Source organism: Leptodactylus fuscus, chromosome 7, assembly GCF_031893055.1.
Source record: "Leptodactylus fuscus isolate aLepFus1 chromosome 7, aLepFus1.hap2, whole genome shotgun sequence".
Classification (NCBI taxonomy): Eukaryota; Metazoa; Chordata; class Amphibia; order Anura; family Leptodactylidae; genus Leptodactylus; species Leptodactylus fuscus.
In genome coordinates, this window is record NC_134271.1 from 85,353,254 (window position 1) to 85,377,678 (window position 24,425).

At 43.0% G+C, this 24,425-nt stretch overlaps 1 protein-coding gene across 2 annotated transcripts in view; it reads right to left on the reverse strand.

Moving 5' to 3' along the window:
• Nucleotides 1–664: 664 nt before the first annotated feature.
• BTBD7 (BTB domain containing 7) overlaps nt 665–24,425 on the reverse strand; it is a 36,618-nt gene continuing 12,857 nt past the window's right edge. Inside the window, exons 2-11 of one of the 2 annotated variants that reach the window (XM_075282424.1) lie at nt 23,693–23,876; nt 22,119–23,198; nt 18,558–18,766; nt 18,079–18,154; nt 16,861–17,021; nt 16,180–16,323; nt 15,660–15,849; nt 15,178–15,356; nt 13,456–13,887; nt 665–9,782 (exon numbers count right to left, since the gene is read on the reverse strand). In XM_075282424.1, the coding sequence (XP_075138525.1) occupies nt 8,985–9,782; nt 13,456–13,887; nt 15,178–15,356; nt 15,660–15,849; nt 16,180–16,323; nt 16,861–17,021; nt 18,079–18,154; nt 18,558–18,766; nt 22,119–23,198; nt 23,693–23,774 (3,351 nt within the window). In that variant the 5' untranslated portion in view covers nt 23,775–23,876 and the 3' untranslated portion in view covers nt 665–8,984. Of the gene's footprint in view, nt 9,783–13,455; nt 13,888–15,177; nt 15,357–15,659; nt 15,850–16,179; nt 16,324–16,860; nt 17,022–18,078; nt 18,155–18,557; nt 18,767–22,118; nt 23,199–23,692; nt 23,877–24,425 lie in introns of those variants that run through there. The other variant, XM_075282425.1, reaches the window with a different exon arrangement.

Below are 24,425 nucleotides of genomic sequence, written 5' to 3' on the forward strand. Positions count from 1 at the left end.
CCGACGTGTTCCATCCAGAAGGAGTCCGCATGAGGACTTCCCCGGACGGAATACAAGCGTAACTGCAAGCGTTGTGCGGTTCAAGCACACGGACCCCAGACTATAATGGGGTCCGCGTGCTTGCCACGCACTGCCCACATGAATCATTCATACGGGCAGTGCGCGGCAAGCACACTGACCCCATTATAGTCTATGGAGTCTGTGCACTTGAACCGCACAACGTTTGCAGTTGCACTTGTATTCCGTCCGGGGGGTCCTCATGTGGACGGAACACATCAGCATGTGTGAACCGGCCCTTATAGAGAGTACTAGAGTTGGCTAGAGAAATCTCAAGTGCCTACAGGACAGTCCACAAAGACCGGTGGGTACAGCTGAAACGAGTGCGCCTTTATTTTATTCCATTCCCTGTTTGGAGCCACAAACTCGCTGATAACCCCTTAAACATTTACCTGCTACATGCTTTTCCATTACTGAGTAGCACATTTAGCTACACCATCTTCGTAGCTCCCATACACCTTTATGGGAGTTATGAAAACAACATGGCAGCAATTTGCAGGGATGAATATATGCCCACAGAATGTTAGAGGGGTCGAATCAAGGGAAATGGGCCAGGATAATCTGCATGAATGACACAAGGGGACATAGTTTTTCTAAACAAGCCATTTATTTCTGAAATGCCAATTATAATGTAGGATAAAGTCCGTTGTTACATGCTTGTCAGTAACCGTAGAAAAATAGAACAAGTGAAAACCTTTGTACAACAGCAATGGTACTTGAAAGAGAGAAGAGGCGTTATACAATGTATCATCATCACACGAGACACAAATTCAAGTCTGGAGGTACCTAAATAAAAATACTATTCTTTAAAAACCCCACTATGTACAAGAGTCATAAACAAAGCTTACAAAGTACTGGTTATGCAGGTTGTACAAAACACTTGCATAGGACGTGGAGTCTGTGAAGTTCGCTGTGGTGTAGATTTCGGTTTCTGAGCCTTTAGCGGTGAAGGCACTTGAACTTTTAATTTTATTTTTTTCTGAATGAGATTTAAAAACTGCAGACTGTCACAGACATTCACAACAGAGACAAGCATCTCGATCCCATAAAGTGTCCCTCATGGACTGGTAACTGCACACACTGCAGATAACACAATGTAGGACCATCCCAGCCGTAGTGGGGTCCATGCATTTCCACCAAGTGCCCTAAAAAGCCTAAAATGAATGATTTTATGACTAGCCAGCCCTCTAATAGATGTACCACATACAAGGTAAGGTGAACATTGGGGTCATGGGAAATTCACAATAGATAGCAACCCTGCATATTTAAAGGGACAATGCCCTCACATAAATCAGTAGGCACAACTGCAGCTACTACATGGCTCAAAGGTGCCAATAAGGGGCAGAGAAGTCATCACCACTCCCCTAACTGCCTAGAAAGAGTTATGGCTACAGGTAAGTATCACGTAACCTCTTTCACTCTACTGAATGGCTGACTGGGATGACAGACGGAAGAGGCCGATGCAACTCATTTTCAAAGTCACTATCCTCCCATGGTTAACTTCGCAGCCTGTTTAGTGGTTACAAATGTGCCATCTCTTACATGTAAAGGGATGTTCTCCTTTAAGAAGCTGGAGATGAAAGGGTTTAGAGGTACAGAAAGAAATAGAAAACTGGTGAAGCAAAATCTACATTATAAAAAGTTCTGGAACCCCCTAATAAACATTGAGGAGTCAATTCCTTTCCATTTTTGAGATCTCTGCTTGCTGTCACTAAATAACATTCTTGTTCATATCCAAAGGCTGACATTATAACAGGACAGATCTCTACCGTCCTGCTAGCTTGAAACTGTAGAAAAAAAACTTAATACAATTGTAAGAAACCTTCAGCTGCGAGGAATTAGGCCAGGGAACATTTCTAGCCCTGGATGTAAAAAAAAAAAAAAAAAAAAAAAAAAAAAAAATGTTCTCAGATTTCAACTAGTAAAGAATTGATACACAGTCTATTAGAAACTTTTCATTGTTCATTCAAAGACACTGCAGAGAAGCATTCACGGTATGAACAAGCAGGTACAAAAGCAACTTCAGAATGTAAAACCCTTCCAGCAAAAAAAACAAACTCTCCCCCCACTGAACTTACATATGTGAAGACAATAAATAATTAAAAGGATAGGGGGGTGTCACTAATTTATCACAGAAATGAGGAACAGCGAGCAAAACGACTTAAAGGATTTCCGGAACTTAAATACTGTTGACCTATCCTTAGGCTAGATCTATTACCAGATCACTGGGGATTCAACACATTCTCTCATGACCAAGGCTTCTACTTCCCAGGTAGGTGGTCACATTTACATGGACCGTTTGCAGCTCAGTACCATTGAGTGAATGTGGAGGAGCTGCAATAACCAAGCACAGCTGATCTTGAGGGTGCCAGGTATTGGGATCCCACCAATCTGATATTGATGACCTATCCTATGAAAAAGTCACCAATATTGTAATTCTGTAAAAACTCTTTAAAGGCTGCGCCCGCCTTTACAACCAATGTCAAATAAAGCAAATGGTCTTCATTAAAAATTTCATATCATATTGTGTCTACAGCTGATATGGAGATCGATGCATCTCTAGGGTAACAGACAACATCAAACACACTGTGTACCTGATACTGCAGTTACACTTTCTGCTATACTATATTAGATGAATGATACAAAGTGAACAAGAACAGAAAGTATGAAACTGTATGATCAGACTACACAGAGTTTGCGGTCTGTTACCATGGAAGGAAAATGTAACAAAAGACTATTTGCAGAGTTGCTGTGGTCTTTCCTTGTAAAGCTGGAAACGCATTTTGATGCAGTTTTGAGTCAACATGAAGTGTTTTTTTCCTTTATTTCCCTTTCCTTTGGAATTCACTCCTGGTTGGCTCAAAACGCAATTACAACTGGTAGAAGGCGGCTGCACGTTCCATAGAGACTAAATCGCATTAAAGAGGTTTTCCAGCGAATTTTTTTCCCCAAAGCGTACATTAGATTCTACGGGACAATAATGCAAGGCCTAAAGCATAAATATACCAGGAGCCACTGTCCTCGAACCCTTTCATCTGCAGCGGTCCTGGCTGGCAAGCCCCTGCAGATCAATTATATATCCTAAGGATAGGCCCACAATATAACAAAGGTGGATAACCCTTTTAAGTGAGAACACTCCTCTCTCCTCCATATTCCATGGGTGTTAGCCATCTGCCAAAAAATAATAGATTTGCACAAACTCCACATCAGTTCACTGGAATGTTCTTGCTATTCGAGTGTGTGTCAACATAAGTATGTGTAGTATGTATATTACTGGAACCAATGGTGGAGTCCGAAAAAAACGCCAATGTAAAGATTCATTTGCTTTGTATTTTGTGGTGAAAAGAAAATACGTTCTCCTGTCCATCAACAAGCATGCGCTTCTATTAGAAGAGACTTCAAACACCATACCACGTGCATTATATTACAATGTATTACTGGGGAAGGTTAGCAAATAGAAACAATATACAGAATAATTTAATTTTTCCCTGCCTTTCTGTAAAACACGTGAACCAGGGAAATTTACATAATTTCATCTCTAAATACATACAATCCTATAACAATCTAAAAACAACAGTCCGAAACAGCCTACGATTGTCGGCAAGGACCTGATTGTCATGGGGACTTGTCCATACTGCCCCCTCCTGGAGGGAAGTGACATTGCAAAACCATAACAGGCTAGGTCTAAATTTTTTTTAATTTTTTTTTTAAAGGGACAGGCACAAAAACTTCCATATAAATCACTGTCCACATACAGCACCAGGTCACATGACACACACAAACACCACAAATGGATCCAAACTGAGATAAAGCAGCCCTAACCAACACAGCATATTAAAAATAATTGTGTTACAGTATCAAAACTGATAATTGCCCTAGTACAGCAGAAGCTGCCATTTTGTTGGAGTCCAACCAAGATCACCAAGCAGATGCTCTACAGAAAGCTAATGACCTTTTATATAGGTGGTGTGTAGGGGTCACCAATAAACAATATAGGAACATCATGCATTACCAGAGCCTACTTTCTACAAATTGGCAGCTAACTGCAATAGCAGGCGACCAAACAATCACTTAGCACATGTCAACAGGAAAAACACACAGGAGCCCTTTACAATTCTCCCGCAGCAGCAGCAGCAGAAGGGATAGTGAAGGCAATGCAGGAATGTTAGCACCTCGAATGAAAAGGTTCTGATCTCATATGAAGCACAGGAGGCATGCCGTGGCAATGTCACAGAGAAGATCCACTGCAACAAGGGATAGAAGATCCAACAAACAGGAAAATTCTGGAAGGGAAAATCTGCACTACCATAGGCTTTGCTATGTCTATCAATCATACATAAGGACACACACACACACTTCCATGCCAGGTTTGGTCCAGACGGGTAAGAATATAAAAGAAACATGTAAGCCAAAAAGCATATAGAAACAGCCTGAAGCAGCAGAGATGCAACCTCACTATGCTGCAAGAAAGGAGGTGGAAAAAAGGACAAACATAAAACGTGGAATACCAATATAAGTGAAGGACAAGAAAATACTATCAAGGATAGACACAGAAAATCAGATTTTTTTTGGCCCGACTGTTTACACAGTAGTCAGAACCCACTTTCAATCCGTTTCTTTAGATTAGGAACCTACCTGCAGGTTGTATTATTCTATCTCACGGGCGTGATAGAAACCTACATAAATGACTGTATGCCATGAATCCTGGACTCAACATATATACACCAGTTTTGTGGCATAGATGTTCAATAATGTGGCACAATTAGCCGCCCTTTTTGCCCAATCGCCCATTCTGTGCCTTGCTAACCACTTTCCATAAACATGGACTGAGTGAGTTGGGCCGAAACAAGAACACCTCGGACTGACATTTATTAGAACTCACTCCAGTATACAAGAAATCTATGCCAGTTACTGACCGGTTTAGATCTCCACTCTGGCACAAGGGATGTGCCTAAGTTATGAAGGTCCAGAACCTCTTGATAAGTCAGGCGTACCTTGAGCCCACTGAGTATACGAAGCACCAGCCTTAATAAATCTGCCCCACTGTGTAAACTATTCTTCTATTACTTGTCACTCCTTACAGAGTTGCTGCCACCTCTCACGACACATCTAATCTAGTAAATAAGTCAAACCTTCATGAAATAGCAGAACTGAAGCTTCTATTAGAACCTGTGATGGGCTGTTCCTCTGTTATTCTTCCTGGATATTTAGGACTAGACAGCTAGGTGTTACCAGTTGGGGATGTTCATTCCATAGCTCAATCAGTGCCGGACCATATAGAGAGAACAGTCTTTGAAAAGGGGAATGGTAGGCCAAACCACCAACTCCGACTTTTTCCCCCACAATCAGACTCCTTCATAAATGGCTGACAGTCATGATCAGCTAGAAAGAGTAAAAGTACAGTGAATGCCTATGAAAAAAAAAATATAAAACTATGCAAATTATACAATATCAATAATTTTATAACTATGAATCATTTATATTTAAGTTGGTCATTGAGTTTTTTCCTACTCCACCTATATTTTGTCCAGACTCCAACTACAGAGCCCAGTCAACTACCATGAAGAATAAGAGAGGAACAGCACAGTTATGAAAAACAAGCTGAAGAGCTGTTAGTTCATAAGGAATACTCATTTATTTACAGTGGCAGGTTTATGTAAACCTACCTATGGAAATAGAATATGGGCACACAGTGTCACTGCCCATCACTTTCAGGTATAGCAGCAAGTGCAGGCAATTTGTTGTCCCTTTAAATAGCATGCAATAAAAAGATGGAGGCTTCAGGAAGGGGGATTTATACTTTCCAGTTAAGGGGAGAACATACCATGGACAAGGACTTACTGCACCCAAACTTGTCCTCTGTAAACCTTCTTCAGGCCTAAAAGTCAACCAAAGCCCATATTGTGCACACAAAAAGGACTTGAGGAACCACCTCCATTATACAATAACCATGTACAGTCGTTAAAGAGCCTCTGAACCAATGTAATATAATGAACGTATATAAAGTGTAATATGGTGCTTACAGGTGGACGTACACTAACATCAGGAATATAAGCAGGTTTATACATACATATACATACCAGTCAAAGAGGCGACATTACATATCCATTGAGCATCAACCCAAAATTACAGGACACATGCCCTCAGATGTAAACATGTCATAGGAGACAACACTGAGGTATATCTGTACTGAGGCGTTAAATATCTAAAATGAGTGTGTGCATTCACAGATGTTGGGTATGTAGGAGCATGTGGTGCTACGGATCTAGTGTTCGGCTGCTCCAGGGTGGAAGGGCACCATCGGCCCCCCACTCAGGCAGAGATGAATTACACACAGGAAGATCCTGCTACCTTCTCAAAACTTATTGCTATGAGACACAACAAGCTACAGAGGGTCCTCCACCTCTCCACAGCTCGAGCATGGACAACATGGATTGTATACAGTATACACTGTGGCTTTAAAAGGTGCCCTTAGAGCTCATAGGAGGTAGGTGATACTGTCTCTAGTGCTGAAAATGTAAGCGATCACACATATTGCATTAATGGAATGAATGTAAAACATTTCTGACCCTTGAATGGCAGGATTTGTGGCTAAACAGATTTTACGCCACATTGAACATAACCAGGTAGAGGCAAGACAGAGATTTGTGACTGTGGTACATGTTAGATCATTCGGGTAGGAATTCACAAGGAACGCACCACAAGCTTTTGGATGCTATTCCTACTCATTCCCCCATACAGATGCAGGCTTTATAGTGTGCAATGTTCTCAATGAGAAGAGGAAAGCATCTCTCACGAGAACAAAAATTGGAGCAGTGACATGAACTGTCAGGGGCATGAGTGGGCACACCCCTCTACACGGACAGTCAAGCAGACCCACCAAAATGAGTAGGTTTGACTTGTGTGTATGGTAACCTTAACATAACATGACAATATTGGATAGATTATTTCACTTTAGACAATTCCAGTCTATGGAGCCGGTTCCCCAGTGATCAGGTAATGCACACGGAGAAGTAGCTCCCATTCCCTTACTGCCCCCTCCTATGTTTATAACCAATAATATCAGTATCCATGCAATGAACAGACACCATCATCCTTAACAGCAGTCGTCACTTTCTGCTCTCTCTAGACAATAGATTGAAATTCTGGTGCGGTATAGTTCAATAAATGCTATTAGCAAAATTTTCTGGCAACATAGCTGATGTACTAATTGGTATTTTAGTCTTTGAGGAAAGAGACACTGCCAGCCTGCACCATGTCAGAATAGACAAAACCTCATTTCTAACAACTTTCTAATATACGTTGCGTTTTCAAGTACAGATCTACAAGCATGTTCATGTGCATATTTGTAGTGGAATCTATGGCAAAAATCCAAGGATGATCCTGGTTTATGCAAATAATGCATGTCATGACACCTGTCGCCTTAAACCTCTCTGGTAAAATGACCCCACGTAACCCAAAAACATAAGACAACGCAAGACTAAACCTTGGATGTACATCCTTTCAAAGTAACAAAATATAAGTTTGCTGAAGCAATGAGCAGAGCTAAACCTTGTAGGAAAGCCAACAAGAGAACCTCTTTAATAAGAGGATTTGGCGATCAGAACACTGATGCAACAGTAAAAGCATCCTTTAAAAACACTTGCTCAGCTCTGTTATGTAATAGATTGATAATGCTTCAGCACAAATATGGAATTTACAGTCAATACTGCAAAAGTTAAAATAGTCTTTGGGCTCCAATATCAGCTTCCAATTCCAGTTAGGTTGGAGTACGGATGTAGCAGGCAGAAATGGTCATTTTTCACTGCATTGTTACTGCCTCATGGTGACTATCAGAGCTTATAGTTAAACTCTTTAGACAACCCTTTCAGGCCAGGACCACAGACTGCAACTTTGCAACAGGTCAGTCGCTGCCGGAACCACCAGCGGCTAACCCGATGCAAATTACAGTACAGTGAAGTAGATGGGATTTCAACAAATGCCCACAACCATGGTAAAATTTTTCAGCGCCAGTTGTTTTGTTCTGTGGGTTTGGAAGCCGCAGCATGTCAATTACTGCTGCCGATTCAAAGTTTGTTTTTTACCTTTGCAATACATATAGGCTGAAAACGGCTCTAGACCTGCAGCAAAAACCAGCTATGGGCTTTGCCACCAGTAGATTTACTGCTGGCTGTGCTGTTAGAACATACTGTGAGGTCATGAACAGTTCACCAAATACCACAAAGAACCAAAATGACAACCTCAGCTCTGCTATTCCCCAGGTTAATAAATTGACCACAACAGAAGTGACTTTCGATTCAAAATTTTCCATGTGATATGCGTTACTAAGGTGAGGACAAGAGTGCAAGGGTATGGCATTACCATGGGTCAGGACGGATTTCTAACGCCAAACAGATCAGGAAGACGTCAGAATGTAATGTAACCTCAGCGCGAGGACATAGAATCCTATGTGTGCTTCTTTGGATCGCTTCATTATTACAAAATAAACACTTTCATCCTGTTACAAAATATTGTTAAACCTAAAACCCATGAAGACAACAGAATAAAAGAAAAAAAATTACATAAAAACACTGCTCCCATACAAAACCAACACATTGCAAATCATAAGAGGCAAATGTATATAGGTGCAAAATTAGACTGCAAATAAAATGTTAGAAAATCAAGGTGCCAGCTAAGAAGTTTAAAAAAAAAAATTTTAAAAAAATAAAACCCCAAAAAAGTCTTGCATACATCCACTGTATAAGAAGCCACCATGGAGGATACGGGGAACATGCAGCTACTGTAATGCATGAGAGAAAATAACGCAAGCTAGGTTATGTTTCCAGTAAAGCATAGATTGACACCGCTCAGAATAAATCCATGGAAAGTGTTGTACTCCACTAGTTTTAGGCACAGAGATGTCGAGAGGTTATTTCATTTTTGTTTCCTCAGAGAGCAGATTTCTTGTAAAGAAAGTCAGGCTTATTAGGAGATCGTCGATCCCTCCCTACAGCATCCTCTCGCTCCAGGTCACTGTTCCTCTGGTCAACCTCAGAGATTCTCCTGAACACCCGCTCATCCTGTCGATCAGAGCTGTAGGCAGAGTGTGATGGTCTGTTAGAGGTTAGGCCGTAGGTCAGGTCTGATTCAATTTTCGTACGTCCCCGTCCATGGTGAGAACCATGGCTGGTACCCTCTTGGGCAGCAAGGGCGAGATCAAGTCTTTGAGGAGGCTGTTCTAAGACATCAAGGTGTAGCGGTTCATTCTTTTGCCTGTGCGGATGACTGTCAAGGGAAAACAGGTAATCCCTCCTTGAGTCATCTTGCTTTTTTGGAGACATCTGGTTGGATAGATAGGAGGGCTTTAATCCATTTGGAGGTGGTTTGCTATGACTGTACAAATCTGGGCCAAAATAAATGCCCTGCGAGGCCAAAGGGGAGTGTCTGCTGGGAACTGGTGTGGATGGTCGGCAGGCAGAGTTGGAGAAATCGTAGAACTCTGGATACTCTGGTTGGCTCTCACGGGAATCAATTTTCTGTTCTACAGTCTGTTTTTTCCGTGAACTGTGCATATGTCGGCTGGGAATGCATGCATGGTGCTGGGCATGAAGGGGCATCATGTCCGACACTTGCTGGCTAAGCTGGGTATCGATGGTCAGTTCTGGCAGCCTTCGGTCCTTCAGTGACATTGAGGAGACACCCATTGCTATATCCGGCATAAACTCGTTTAGAACTGGTTCACCACACTGGCAAAGAGAAGAAATACAAGTCAGACAAAAGGAAGAATTCTATTAGGTATAATTGAGGATGACTAAAGGGGTTGTACCATTAGGGCACTTATCCCCTAACCACAGGACAATCTTCAGCAGCCCCATAGCAATGAATGGAACGCCAGTCAAGCAAGTGCACTGGTATTTGTGGTTCTCCAGCCTCATCATTGCTGGGGAGCTCGTCAGTCCTATGGACAGAAAAGTGTCCTTAATGGCACAACCTCTTTACAGTAAGTGAGGGGATGAGTTCTGCTGCAATTGCTCTAACTGGATATTGGGACTGTTGCTAAACTTGTGACTGCCTCTATCCCTATCACCCAGGTTGTATCTATGGGACTTACTGAACTCAATTCCAAAATTTCCCACTATACAGTCCATACCTTGCCACACTCACGGGGGACAAAGAATTGTAGATTTGGCTCCAAGTCGCAGGGAATATACCCACTATGCTGTCCCCCCCCCTCCTCAACCACACCAGCAAAAAAAAAAAATAAAATAAATCACTAATCACTACATTAAACTATGGCCTTACATATATTTACTCTACTCTAACATGTTGTAACCATAGAAAGCCTTGCTTTTCCAGGACAAGTTGCAGAGGCACCATTTTTGGATAAAAACAAATGTAAGCATGTAATTTTCTTAAAATGTATTACGTGTAAAATATGCAGATTGAACCATTCTGCCTTAAAGAGGTAGTACAGGACTTCAAGATTGATGGCGTTTCCTTACCAAAATCACATTGGCAATAGTCAGACTTCTAGCATTCCGATCAGCCGTTTGCCATAGTGTACCAGAGCATAGAAAGGTACAGAGGTTTCATTGGTATAGCGTGGAAATGTTTCTATGACTGCCAACTCAAACAGTAGCAAGAGGAAGACTGACAAAGTCAGCACCATACTAAGTAGGGCAATAGAATATCAGTCACAACATGGCAATGAGTTTGTCCCACTTCCTATCCACACACGTACTGATACATTTTTTTATATCTCACCACTGGCCCCCAAATAACTACTAGAATTGGAGGAACCAAAAAGTACCAAAGCACCACCTTACTTGAATGATTGGAAGAGCATAATAGTTTCTGTAATGCCCTTAGATTTTAAATGGCATGGCAATGTTCATGTTAGACCACCACTCCATTATAACCCCTCATATCATTCGTGCAGATGAGGAAAGGCAGGAGAATATCCAGGGCCGCCGATAGGGCAGTACTACTGGTACTGGCGTCAGGGGCCCGGCCAAATTGAAAAATGGGAGGGGCCCGGTTTTGGCCCACCACCGTGTGCCGGACCCCTGGCGCCCGTAGCAGTCATTGTATGTCCTATTTCAACTCAGATCTGCATCCAGAGGACGCAGATCTGAGTTGAAGACATACGCGGCTGAAGCAAGGAGCTGACACAGGTCAGCTTCTCGCTTCGCCGCTGCGCGCCTCTCTCCCTGACACATATGCAGCTGAAGCAAGGAGCTGACGTGTCAGCTCCTCGCTTCGCCGCCGCCGATGCTACTGGCTTGTAGACGCGATGTGATCACATCGCGTCTAAAAGCCAGTAGCCGGCGGCAGCAGCGAAGCGAGGAGCTGACACAGGTCAGCTCCTTGCTTCGCCGCTGCGCGCCTCTCTCCCTGTCACATATGTGGCTGAAGCGAGGAGCTGACCTGTGTCAGCTCCTCACTTCGCCGCCTCCGCTACTGGCTTGTAGACGCGATGTGATGACGTCACATCGCGTCTATAACTGTGCGCCAGTGAGAGAGAGGCGCGCAGAGAGCTGCGAGGGAACGAAGGAGAAGGTAAGTCAGTCAGTGTAATGTGGAACGTGAAACTGGGGGCAGAGAGAGGACGGCATGACACTGGGGGCAGAGATGGAGAGGACATGAATATGGGGGCAGAGATGGAGAGGACGACATGACAATGGGGGCAGAGATGGAGAGGACAGCATGACAATGGGGGCAGAGATGGAGAGGACAGCATGACAATGGGGGCAGAGATGGAGGGACATGAATATGGGGGCAGAGATGGAGAGGACGGCATGACAATGGGGGCAGAGATGGAGGGGACATGAATATGGGGGCAGAGATGGAGAGGACGGCATGACAATGGGGGCAGAGATGGAGGGGACATGAATATGGGGGCAGAGATGGAGAGGACGGCATGACATTGGGGGCAGAGATGGAGGAGACATGAATATGGGGGCAGAGATGGAGGGGACATGAATATGGGGGCAGAGATGGAGAGGACGACATGACAATGGGGGCAGAGATGGAGGGACATGAATATGGGGGTAGAGATGGAGAGGACGGCATGACAATGGGGGCAGAGATGAAGGGGACATGAATATGGGGGCAGAGATGGAGGGGACATGAATATGGGGCAGAGATTGAGGGGACATGAATGGGGGCAGAGATGGAGGGACATGAATATGGGGACAGAGATGGAGGGGACATGAATATGGGGGCAGAGATGGAGGGCATGAATCTTTGGGTAGAGATGGAGGGGACATGAAACTGGGGGCAGAGATGGAGGGGGGGGGACATGAAACTGGGGGCAGAAATGGATGGGCGGACATGAATCTGGGGGCAGAGATTGGGTGGGAGACATGAAACTGGGTGCAGATGAAGGGTGTATATGAAGCTGGGGGAGAGATAGAGGGGGGACATATAATGTACGGGTGACTGTAGGAGGATTATACTGTGTGCGGGAACATGAAAAATTAATGAGAATGGGTGGAGTCAACATAACGGTGGGTGGGGCTAAATTTGCCGCGGCGCGCAAAGCGCGCCGCACATTTTGTCCCTCTTTTGGTTCTTCAAAAGTTGGGAGGTATGGGTACAGGGGGCAGTGGAAAGATGTTAGAAGGTGGACGGGGGGGGGGGGGGGGGGATTGTTGGGGCATCGGGTGTGCGGCACTGCGGAGAGGGAACTGGGGCAATAATACATAATATATAAGTTTTTAGCTGGAGAACTACAAAGCACACAAGACCTCCAAAGGTATGTGTGCTTTGTATTAATAATGATGTAGGCCGCTATGCTACTAGCATAGCAGCCTGTTTGGGGGTGGGACTTTCACTTTAAAGGAGTATTCACGTTGCGTTTTTGCCCTCCCTTGACGGGATACGTTGGTAACCAGTCACAATCAGCTCCCCACTTATCCCTGCACGGAGAACTGCAGGGCCCCCTTTTTTTTTTAATGGCCAGTTCTTCATGCAGGGATAAGTTGACAGCTGATTCTGACTGGTTACCAACGTATCCCGGCAAGGGAGGCCAAAAACGCAATGTGAATAAGCCCTGAGGATTTATTAGGAGGGCTCTTATAAATGGTGTTGGCTCTCTATAGGCGCTGTCACACGTAGCAGATTATACCTGCAAATAGAATCTGATGAAGCCTTGTAATGCTGCTAAATAAAGGGAAATGTAATACAGAATTGGTATGTCACAAAATAAAGTAGTTTTAAAATGGCGGCAGCCGGGGGGGGGGGGGCGGGCAGACACTTAGGCTGTATGGGGCCGCAAAATTCCTGATGGCGGCCCTGAGAATATCCAAAAACACTCAATACAAAGAATTTACATAAAGTGATAAATCTCAACGAATCCCACCAAGAATACACAACAGCAATGCAGATGGAAGAAGTTCCCAGACAACAAATACTCACCACTTGCTGTTCTGCTGCCAGGGCGGCCGCTGCTGCCGCTGCTACTGTCTGCCTTCCAAGGCCGGTATTGTTAGTGCAATCAGGGGGGATCGTTTTGACACCAGGTAGGTAGGAAGGTGGTGTAGCTTTAGGAATGGTCCTGGAGTGGAACACTGTATGGTTGCAGGGGTAGGAGAAGGAGCGGGAGGGATGTTGGCTAGGCACTCTGTGCTTCCAGCCTACTTTAAACTGATTGTGGATGGGTGTGGCTGGCGGGTGGTAAGGAGGTGGTGGAGGGGGCAATGGAGGATGGAAGGCCACGTAAGAGTCTATGTCCGTAAACATGGTTTCCGTAGCAGGGGTGCTGTTTATCCTACATCTCCCAGACTGGCGCAGGGTCAGAAGAGGGCTTTCATCACCAAACCTTTCATCTGGGAAGAACTTGTGTGGATTCTAAAAAACAGAGTTAAAAAATATGAAGAGGAAAATTTAATGCATACCTCCAGTTATAAACAACTTTTCAGAAATTAATAATACAGGTAAAAATGAGAAACTTTTAATGCATCTTATTAAAAATACCAGTTTCCTTCTCCACTTACTAAGCAGTTTTCCTGCTCCGTATCTTCAATCTGACTGCTTATCTTGGTTTTTAGCCTCATACAAAGAGGTTCTGTATACCAGTAGCCTCTTCTCTACAAATAAAGCCATGTTAAAAGTGTACAGAGTAGCAGCAATTACATAGGATGTATTTTTTTATCCCTCTTCATAGACAGATATGGAGTAATTAGCAGCTTTAAAAGTAGAGAATGAAACATATTTTCTTAGATATATTGCAGAGGTTTTTTTTTTTTGGAGGGGAGGTTTTCACCTGTAGTATTCATTTTGCAAAGTTGTTTATAACTGGAAGTATGTTTTAAAGAGGACCTTTCACCTCCTGGGGCACATGCGGTGTAACACACCTCTAGAAAGCAGACGGTGTTCTGAATTCATGAGAGGGGGCATTGCTTACTGCCCAGCCATGACGCCTCACCGCTCTCACAGTACAACGCAACTGATGCTACTGTGAGGAGGGGCGTTCCTGACTGACTATCAGAAACGTCCTTCTGACAGTGAAGAGCTACAGTACTGGCACCGATAGCTCTTCACCGGGGATACAGAAGGTGAAAGCCGACTTGAGCGCTGCATTCAGCGCACTGTAGGCTTTCTAGCAGTATATAAAACCGCATGTGCCCCAGGAGGTGAAAGGCCCTCTTTAAGCACATATATATGCCAGGAAGAAAAAGATAAAAAATAAACGAGAAGATGTATGATGCAATGTGCATTTAAGAATTAAATATGTGCAGGAGGACACCCCAAAACAGAATGGTTTTGGGTTGTAACTTCAATGCAACATGGCAAATGGACTTAATCCCCCTCTCGATCGCCTCCCAGAAGGGACTAATTTGTGGACATGTAACCCATATGTCGGAGATAAATCCATCGGAAAGACCACAGTGCCAACATCAATCAGAGATGGAGGAGTTAATTTTACGGAGGAACACCAGGGTTCTATATCACCTGGTGAGCAATTTTAACAAATTTTCTTGAATCCCAACACACCTAGAGAAACCATAGGAACCATGGATATGTTTGATATTAGGGGGCAAGAATACCAGTCCAAACTCCCTTTCTCATTCACCAAAGTATGGGTTAACTACATCTCTAATATCTATGTCTTAAGACCTATAGGACTCTTAAAATTACCTGTAACAGTTCTGCCGCAGAATCTGACAACCCAAACTCTCTCAATACTCGAATCTGGATCTCATAGCTGACAGTAGCACCTTCACCACAATTTAAGGCGTAGGCGCGCTGAACTTGCTCTGTGTGGCGAAGCTCCTGCAGGCGCCGAATCATCTCCTTCACCACTCCAAGGGGAGGAACTGGCAAGACAAACAAAAAATTTAATTTGGGACCCAAAACCTTAAAACTGAATTTAATTATGTCACAAATACATACCAATGACATAAGAAATCAAATCGCAACTTTAGTGTAGGGACCTCCAAGAACAAAAAAAAAAAAACATACAGACTTCATGCTGTATTTAACCTCAAGACCCCAATGCAGACCACTGGTCACTAAACCATGTAAGTATCTTATGTGTGCAGAATGTGTTACTAGATTTTTTTTTTTTTTTTTTTTTTTTAGAAGGACCCTATTATATACATGATGAGATAAGTAATCACCTGGAATTTCATTTGCTACAACAGTGGGAGGGCTGGTCTGGCTGCTGTTCATTTGCTGGTGGTTGATCATGTGACAGCACTGTGGCACGGCGTTGTTAACCATGTACAATGTGTCAGGAACATTGGACATTCGAACCATCCTCAAACGAACCAGATCCGTCTGCTCCACCATCATTTCATCCAGCACAGACTGCAAGAGGAAAAAAAAATCTAATAAATCCAGTCAGTCATTCTGCAACAGCTAACAGGGAATAGGAATACACAGATATTGAAAACCTGCGTAGCCCGAATACATCTCACAGCTAAGAGGCCACTACAAATGTAACCATTCTAAGAAATCCATTGTGAAATAAATACATCAACAGCACATCATTTTCCTTTCCTGATAGTTTGTTACAACAAATTAATTGGAGTCCAGTTTTAGTTTCACACAGGAGTTACTTGATAAATCTTCAGTGGTTCTGCAAATGTGAACAAGGCATAAATAAGCGTCAGGATTGCCTTTGAGGCCCAGTGTTACCTTAGCTTCCTCTACATATGGTGAGAACAGTCTGGGCCTAACATAAATGCCAGCATTTTTTTGGCGTAACCAAGAGTTCGATTTCCCGCTCTCTGATGTTGGCAACATATCTGCTGGAGGAGTGCTGATCAGACCCCTCTTCATCTGCAAATGTAAAAATGAAAGTTATGATGGAACATTTTGCTTTCAGGCGTTTAGCAATGTAACTTAACATACGAATGCCACATTCACCAACAAGATATTGTGGACTCTAAGGGCTAGTTCACACCTAATCCGGAATCTGCGTCAAAATCCGGTCCAAAAAAACGCTTCCCATTGAATTCAATGGGAGCTGGTCATTTCATTTTTCCGCAACCTCCCCTATCTTGATGCGGAAACCGCCACGGCGTCTGTGCCAAGACAATCCCTGCGGACTAGGCCCATTCATACGGGCCTAGTCCAGAGAGGAAAGCTGAGTCTGTCGGAGGCCGCGTCTTAATCCAGACCAAATAACTACGTGTGAACTAGCCCTAAAAGAAAAAAAAATCCTTTTGTAAAGCTTATTTGTTTTTAATCCAACACACTAGCAATAAGAAATTAAAGTTTCCACTGAGGTTTTTAACTAAATAAGATGTGAGGGCTGACTAAATTCTGTACAAAACAAATAGTCTACTCTGTAATAATTTACTGAATATTACTTACAGGGTCGCTCAACACATCACTGTTCATAGGCAAGATATGTTCAATGCGGACAAAAGGCAGAAGAGAAGACAATATCTCCCGCAACTCCTCCACATCCAGGTCCCTGCGTTTTACGCCTCGTTTGTTCACACTGTGTGCTGTGCCACTTAGGAGATTTGGCTCTGAAACACAAGAAGCGAAAAAAACCTTTTCACAACTGGTAAAATAAGATGACGGAAAAGTATCTTCAAAAGCTGACACAGATGGCTTACCCCAAGGATAAACCATTAATATCAGATCAATGGGAGTCTGACAACCCCCACCGATTAGCTGTTTGGAGAACAAAATAAGAGTCAGAAGACGACAGTTCTTCACACTATTGCAGCTGAGTGTCCATACACTCCAGAATTCTTGAGTCAAGCTCCAAAAGTAAGTTTGTGACTTTTTACATTTTTTGGTCAATCACTTTGCTGGATGGGGTAGTTGGCATGACTAGCTTACCAATCTGATGTATACCAATTGCAGTTTAAATAAAAGTCACAAAAGTCCTCTGTGGACTTCTGTAAAAAGAGCTGCGGGAATAACTGCAATGTGTTGCTGCCACAGTTTTCCTGTAGCAATTTTTTTTTGCTGCGCCCCGCTTCATGGGGCCTTAGCCTAGGGCAAAATAATCAAATTCATTTCATTGCCAAGCCCTAATTAAAAATTATAACAACTGCAAGACTGATATTTTGCTGGTTATTAAGAGCAATACAAAAAAGTTTTAGAGTAGTTCAGGGCTAGTTATGACTACACTTCCATTTTTGACTCATTCACAGATAAACAGTCTGTGTGAAATCCCTGTCTATAGGTTGTATAAGGGCCAGTTCACATCGGTCCCTAGCGGCAGCAACGTCCGGGGTTGGCCCATTCATTTGAGCCAACTCCGGAGGGGGAAGCCGCGACAGTCGTGGCAGGCGGGTTTTGACCCAAGAGTGAGGCAGCTCCCCGCGTCACTCTCGGTGCCAAAATCCGCCCACCGCCCCCCGGTGTGAACTAGCCCTTAGAATGACTAAAAATGAAGATTAAAAAAAAAATTTAAATCAGTATTTATTTTTTTTTATTGCTACATATAAGGATTTCTGAGCAATTACTCTATAGATATGACTTAGTACAAAATGTCTCAGCACAGTCCAGGCCTAAAAGAGGATAAAATAATTTCTGGACCATGGATTCAGAATGTCACATGCAGTATCTCACCTCGATCTGCTATTCTCTTCATCAGCTGGTATTCACCCCACTTTATGAGATATTTCAGAATATCTTGTTCACTTGCCTTAAAAGAAAGCAAAAGCACGTTAGTTGAGAAACATCACATCTGTCGTCAGGAATACTGGATGAAACATGTAATCCCTAGGGCTAGGACACCTTGTACTTCTAAATGGTTAAACAGAAAGACCTAGCAGCTCTACATTGTCCAAGAGACACCCTGCAGTAATGCAGACTTTGGTTCCAATAGAAGTGCTCAGTGAACCACCATCTAGACTACAATACAAGACACAAGCAGTAAAACTACTTCTATGTTCTTCTCAGTGTCCCCAGCTATACCTGACAGATGGGAACCCAATCTATTCACAAGTATGGTGAATTTTCAGATTAGTTAAAAAGAGTTGTTACGGACATAAAAGTCTAAAGTTGGTGGTGAAGGGCACCAGATTGCAATCAGAACTATGTATTACCTGCAGGTAGTCAGACTGAATGACACTTAGCAAATGATCTTTATTAAGCTCATAGAAGACGTCTGAAGTCATGACCTGGCTGAACTCCTCACACAGGAAGTGCAATGCTTGGCGGTACACCCAGCTGGAACCATAGGGCTGCGAGCTCCATTTTAAGATGGCAATTAAAGTTTCTAGAGAGATGCTCTCTGCAATGATGTCCTCGCAGCCTGAAAGACAGGAAAGAATACAATTCCTCTATGCTGTGAGCTTCAGTAAAGAAAATATTGTACTATACAGTAGCAATCACCAATTTGTGGCTCCACTGATAAAACTACAAATCCCCAAATCCCATTACAGCCTTAAAGAGGACCTTTCATGGTTTGGGGCACAAGCAGTTCTATATACTGCTGGAAAGCTGACAGTGCGCTGAATTCAGTGTACTGTCGGCTTTCCCGATCTGTGCCCCGGGTAAAGCACTATCGGTCTCGGTACCGTAGCTCTTCACAGTCAGAAGGGCATTCTTGACAGTCTGTCAGGTACGTCCTTCTCCACAGGAGCGCCTATCGCGCTGTACAGTGTGAGCGGGGAGGAACGCCCCCTCCCTCTGCTCACAGTGCTCGTCCATAGACGAGTATTATCAGGAGGGGAGGGGGCGTTCCTCCCCGCTCACACTGTACAGCACGATAGGAGCTGCTGTGGAGAAGGACGTACCTGACTGACTGTCAGGAACGCCCTTCTGACAGTAAAGAGCCACGGTACCGGGACCGATAGCTCTTTACAAGGGGGCATAGTTTGGGAAAGCCGACAGTGCGCTGAATTCAGCGCACTGTGAGCTTTCCAGCAGTATATGGAACTGCCTGTGCCAAAATCGGTGAAAGGTCCTCTTTAAGAATTCCATATACATTTCACTGCTGCATCAAAATCTGAAAATAGACATTTCTGTTTTCATGTATTGTTGGTGGGATGTAGTGTTTACTCTAGCCGCGTAAAAGACTAAAATGACTGGAGTACAACATACAAAGCACATTTACCTACTTCACATGGATAATATTAATATATATATTTTATTTATTTAATATGTATATCTAACTGCTCGGCCCACAACTAGATATTGACGCTTCACCCTTAGCCAAGCTCTGGAAACACGTAGAGCAGCACTCCAGGAAATGCATTATCAATGGCGGACAAAGCAGATACCTTCCCAATGCTTACAGTAGTTGGGTCAGGCCTCAGGAATTAAACATAAGCTGCATACAATAGCCCAGACATCAGCTTCCAAGACTTCTGTGGATATGTGTAAAAGGAGGTTGGATTACGACTAACTGCGTTATAATGTGAATTTGCATGCCTATAATTTTTTTTTTTTTTTGCATCACCACCAGCATAGATTTCAGTCCTGGAGTTTATATTGGAAATATATTATGAAAAGACGTAATAGGTTATTTAAAAGCAAAGCAGGATTTTTATGAAAAACATACAACAAGAGTTGCAGGTTACATAAAATTCTGCTTGCGCTACAAACAAGAGCCATTCAGAAGCAGACATTTGTTTATTTGGCTGTGTCTGCTTCCTTGTCCTGTCTGCTGCTAGCTGTGTGCGAGGTTGAGCTGTGAAGACTACAAGTCAATCACTCCCATATGTGCTCACTGACTATATGGACACCACAGATAAATCTGTCACACCAAAGCCTTGTTCTCTTGCTGCAATACCATCAACGCATAGCCCCAATGGCGTTACAATTCTCTTTTGCAGCTATATCCATATCTCTTATTAGAAACGTTAAAAGGGGGTTGTCCAGCTACAAAAAGATTTTTTTCACATTGATGACTTATCCATAGAAACCCCAGCACAGATCAGCACTACTGGTGACCTTGGGGAGAAGAACGTTACAGCAGGGGACTGGGAACATGTGCCAGCTCTCCTATTCTTCCCCAGAACCCACACTGTGCAGTAGTGGACAGGGATGCTGCACTGCTCTAATCACATGAATAGGAGAGCCTACAACCACTATAGAGATCTGATGAAGGGGTGCAGGTTTTTGTTAAACTTAGCAACACCCCGAAACGCATAATCTCAATAAACGTTGAACCATTCCCTCTTCGCAATCATTTTTTTCCAATTGGATATCTGGTTATTTGAGTTGGGAGAAGGGCAATCCCTAGTTTTGGCTACCTGGAGGCTTGGCCTCCACCCTTATACTACTACAGTAACCACAGTCCTTGGGACAGACTGTAAACCAGCTGGATGCAATCCCCATTTCAGATTACCTTTGCCGTTGCTACAAAGATTTAGCCCTTACCGGGAACAGGGTCCACCAGTTTTTGAGGAAATTTGGGGTCATGCTGAACTAATCTACTATTCTACGGTTCCAACCAGGAGCGCACTGCGTTCCGTTTTTGCCTTCCTCTACATGATCTACAATATTTATGATTAATAGAAATGAATATAAATTTGATCAAATAATATCCACATCTTTCTATACAACGGACTCTTATTTGTGTATTTCCATAGAATGATAACAGAATGTTTTATCAGCAAACTACAATTAGTTGAACGCAGAGCTGTAGGTAACAGTGAGAGCAGGGAGTGATGTTATCTGTCCTGTCTTGTCACACAGGTATGACTAAGGAAACGCAGTGTAAACTATTAGAGGAATATTGTCACATCGCAGAAAAACAAAGCAGCATTGCTAAAACAATATATTTAGGAAAACTGTACAATTTTCATAAGCTAGCAGTATCGATAGGGTCCTTGGGATGGGAATACCCCTTTAATACATTACTTCACCTCTAATGACCCTGAGTTACATTCTATTATATTGTTGAGCTTCACCCATTATTCTGCTGAAGGAGTCACTACATTATACATATATCTATATATTACTTATCTTGTACTGATCCTTAGGTACATCCTGTATTATACTCACTAGCTACACTTACTATCTTGCAGGGGGAGTCGCCAAGTTTATACTTTATTTTACTTATCCTGTATGGATCCTGTAGGTAACCCTTGTGCCCATTCACATGATGGAATTTTTCGCTGATTTTGCTGCAGAGTCCCCCACACCAGAAATAAAAAAAACAAAACAAACAAGCAGCAGATTCTGCCTCCCATTGTTACGCTGAAGAAATAAGCATCCTATTTGATCTTGCGTTATAGTTCAAAGCTATAGACTATCCACTTATTAGGTCCATTCCTCACAACCCAACCAGTACAACAATGCTGAAAATGAAAGGAAATCTGTCCTGATGTCTGAAGGAGCCCCTGTACTCCAGTGACTCAAAATTGAAAAGTAAATTAGAGCCGGTTGACATCAGCATCAACGGAAACCTGAAAGCAGAGACTGGGGCAAAGATGTGAACCCGCCCTCACATCTATTAAAAAATGCCAGTTGGTTGGATTCATTTTACATCATGGCTGAAATGTGAAAGGCTCTGTCTCCACCTCCCTGAGTTGTCTGAGAGCTAGGCTTTATTGAAATAAAAATAAAAAATTTTTTGTTTTGTAACAGATGTTGTATAGACGTTTTGAAAACACATTGTGGTTAGCAGCTTTGCACAACCATTGTCATTTGCCTACCTTGTGCAAGCATATTAAACTCTAGGAACAGTGCTATGTGGTAGAGCTCCATTGCTTCTTCCGGCCGGGTCATGTTTGGCTTTCCTGCTACCAGAGCCTGCACTTCGCTCAGACTCCCAATGGATGGACTACAGTGCAAGACATAGGATAGGTCCACAACATCCGTGTACATGCAATGCAAAATGACTTTTGCATATTTTTTTGGTATTATGGATTCATCTAAAATGATTCTTGTTGGAGTCCTTAATGTCCGGTCTGTTATCTCCTCCCCAGTTCGTATTCGCCTTTGCAGCAAGTTGCGGAAGAATGGAGAACGCGCAGAGAGGATTGCTTTGTGAGCTCGGAGTTCCTCCTCCAAGCAACTTTGAGCTCCATACTGTTCAACCAATTCAGAGTCAGAGGAAAAGCTAAGCACCGCATCGTAGTAGCACATGTAGTCAAAGAGCCCACGCATGTCAAAGTCCAACGAGTTTGGTGTACCAAATTCCTCACTGAGTTGCAGAAGTATATCCACGTTCTGGAACCTGGAGTCTTCAATGCCAAACTCCCCAGTGTACAGATAGTGTAATAAGGCGGAGAACATTGGCATGTCGATACCAGCGGTATTGATATCCATGATTATTTCCGCCCCATACTCCGGAGATGATGAGAGCAGCTTCTTAAAGAAAGGACACCTTGCTGCCAATATGGCACGGTGCACTGGAAAGCATGTCTCCTGGAATATGAGATCCACATCTGTACAATACTTGTATTCATAAAGGTCAGCCATATCTTTCTGTAAAGTCCTAGCCTCTGGACGTGCCACGTTAGCCTGCAGAGAGAGTTCCTTTAAGGCCGCTGTCCCTTCGTATTCCTCCACGAGTGCGTTGACATCTCGGACATCCCAACCAGACAGCAGTTCTCTCATCTGCTTGGCATGATCCGCTGACCTGCTTGACTTCCGCCGCTTAATAAATTTCTTTTTCAGCGTGGCGAGGCCAGAGGTTTTCTTTTTCTTGTCTTGTGGTTTTTCGTGGCCATGTTCAAGGCTATATAACTTAGAGTCATAGCCATATCCTTGGTGAGAGTATGAGGATGTTCCTAAGAGAAGAAAATAAAAAAAAAAAAGGACACTTGTAAAAACTTTGCTCCTACAGAAGGCTGCATATGTACTGGACTTTATTCTAGCCACTTTACTGGCACCTTGGGGAAGCAGGGAATAAGGAGTGCACTCAAATATTATACTACATCTCAATTTAAAGGACAACAATCATTTATAAGGATGTGATCTTGAGGGCAGAGATTTTTAAACACTCCCCATTAATCATCTCAGAACAGTTGGACTTCCCGGCCCATAAATGCAAACATCAAAGGAATTAGTACACATGTAATAGCAGAATAAACCAAGGCTTGATGAAAGTTACGTGTCCCTTTAAAAAAAAAAAAAAATTCTGGATCTATCAGTGGTATTTCAAGTGTGGATTTTCATACACCTATGTCAACATTTTAGAAATTTCCAGCACTGGCATTACATTACATGCTGTGCATACAGGATCCCTATTCTTTTCAATGGAAGACAAAATATGATACTTTACCTATAAATGTCTGCTGCGTTTGTGAGTTTCCCCCTACCCTTGGGGAACACGAGTGGGGGTAGCTTGACGCATTCACACCCATGTCGTCAGTCACTCAGACATTCTGCCTGACCGCTGTCCAAAGTATTATCCCACATCGCCGTGTAATTCCAAATTCCAGGGCCTCGTACGAGATGCTCCATATCTGCAAAGAGATTAGAATCATTTCCAGAAGTTATAGGCATAAAACAGAGGTAGGAAATCAGAATGATCTGCACCTACAGGACCCGAGGCTGCTGTCTTACATATGTAGATGCTGGATTTTCACTGCCAATGCCATTAGGTTTTACCAAATACTGCCCAGACTCAATACAATAAGAAGACACTGTAGCTTTATATATGATTTGGAGACTGTGTAAAGCCAGGTGACAACTCTACAAACACTGTAATGGCAACTATTAATGGGTTCCACTCAGCAAGAAGTGGCTATATAGAATATGTAGTAACATTAGCAAGCAGGAGGCAACCAAGGAGTTTTACTTTTAACGGACAGATTTGTTTCAGGGAGAAATTCTCTTTCGGGGTGTGTATATGCTGTAATAGTTTCATTTTTACTTGAGATATCTTAAAGAAGAAATTAAGCAAGCAACTTGGATCTGCTAAAGTATAGGGCTGAGCAATTACTCGAGCATTTTACCTCTAGCACAATTAATGGTAATTATTTATGTAATGCCCCTTTTACAATAAGAGTATG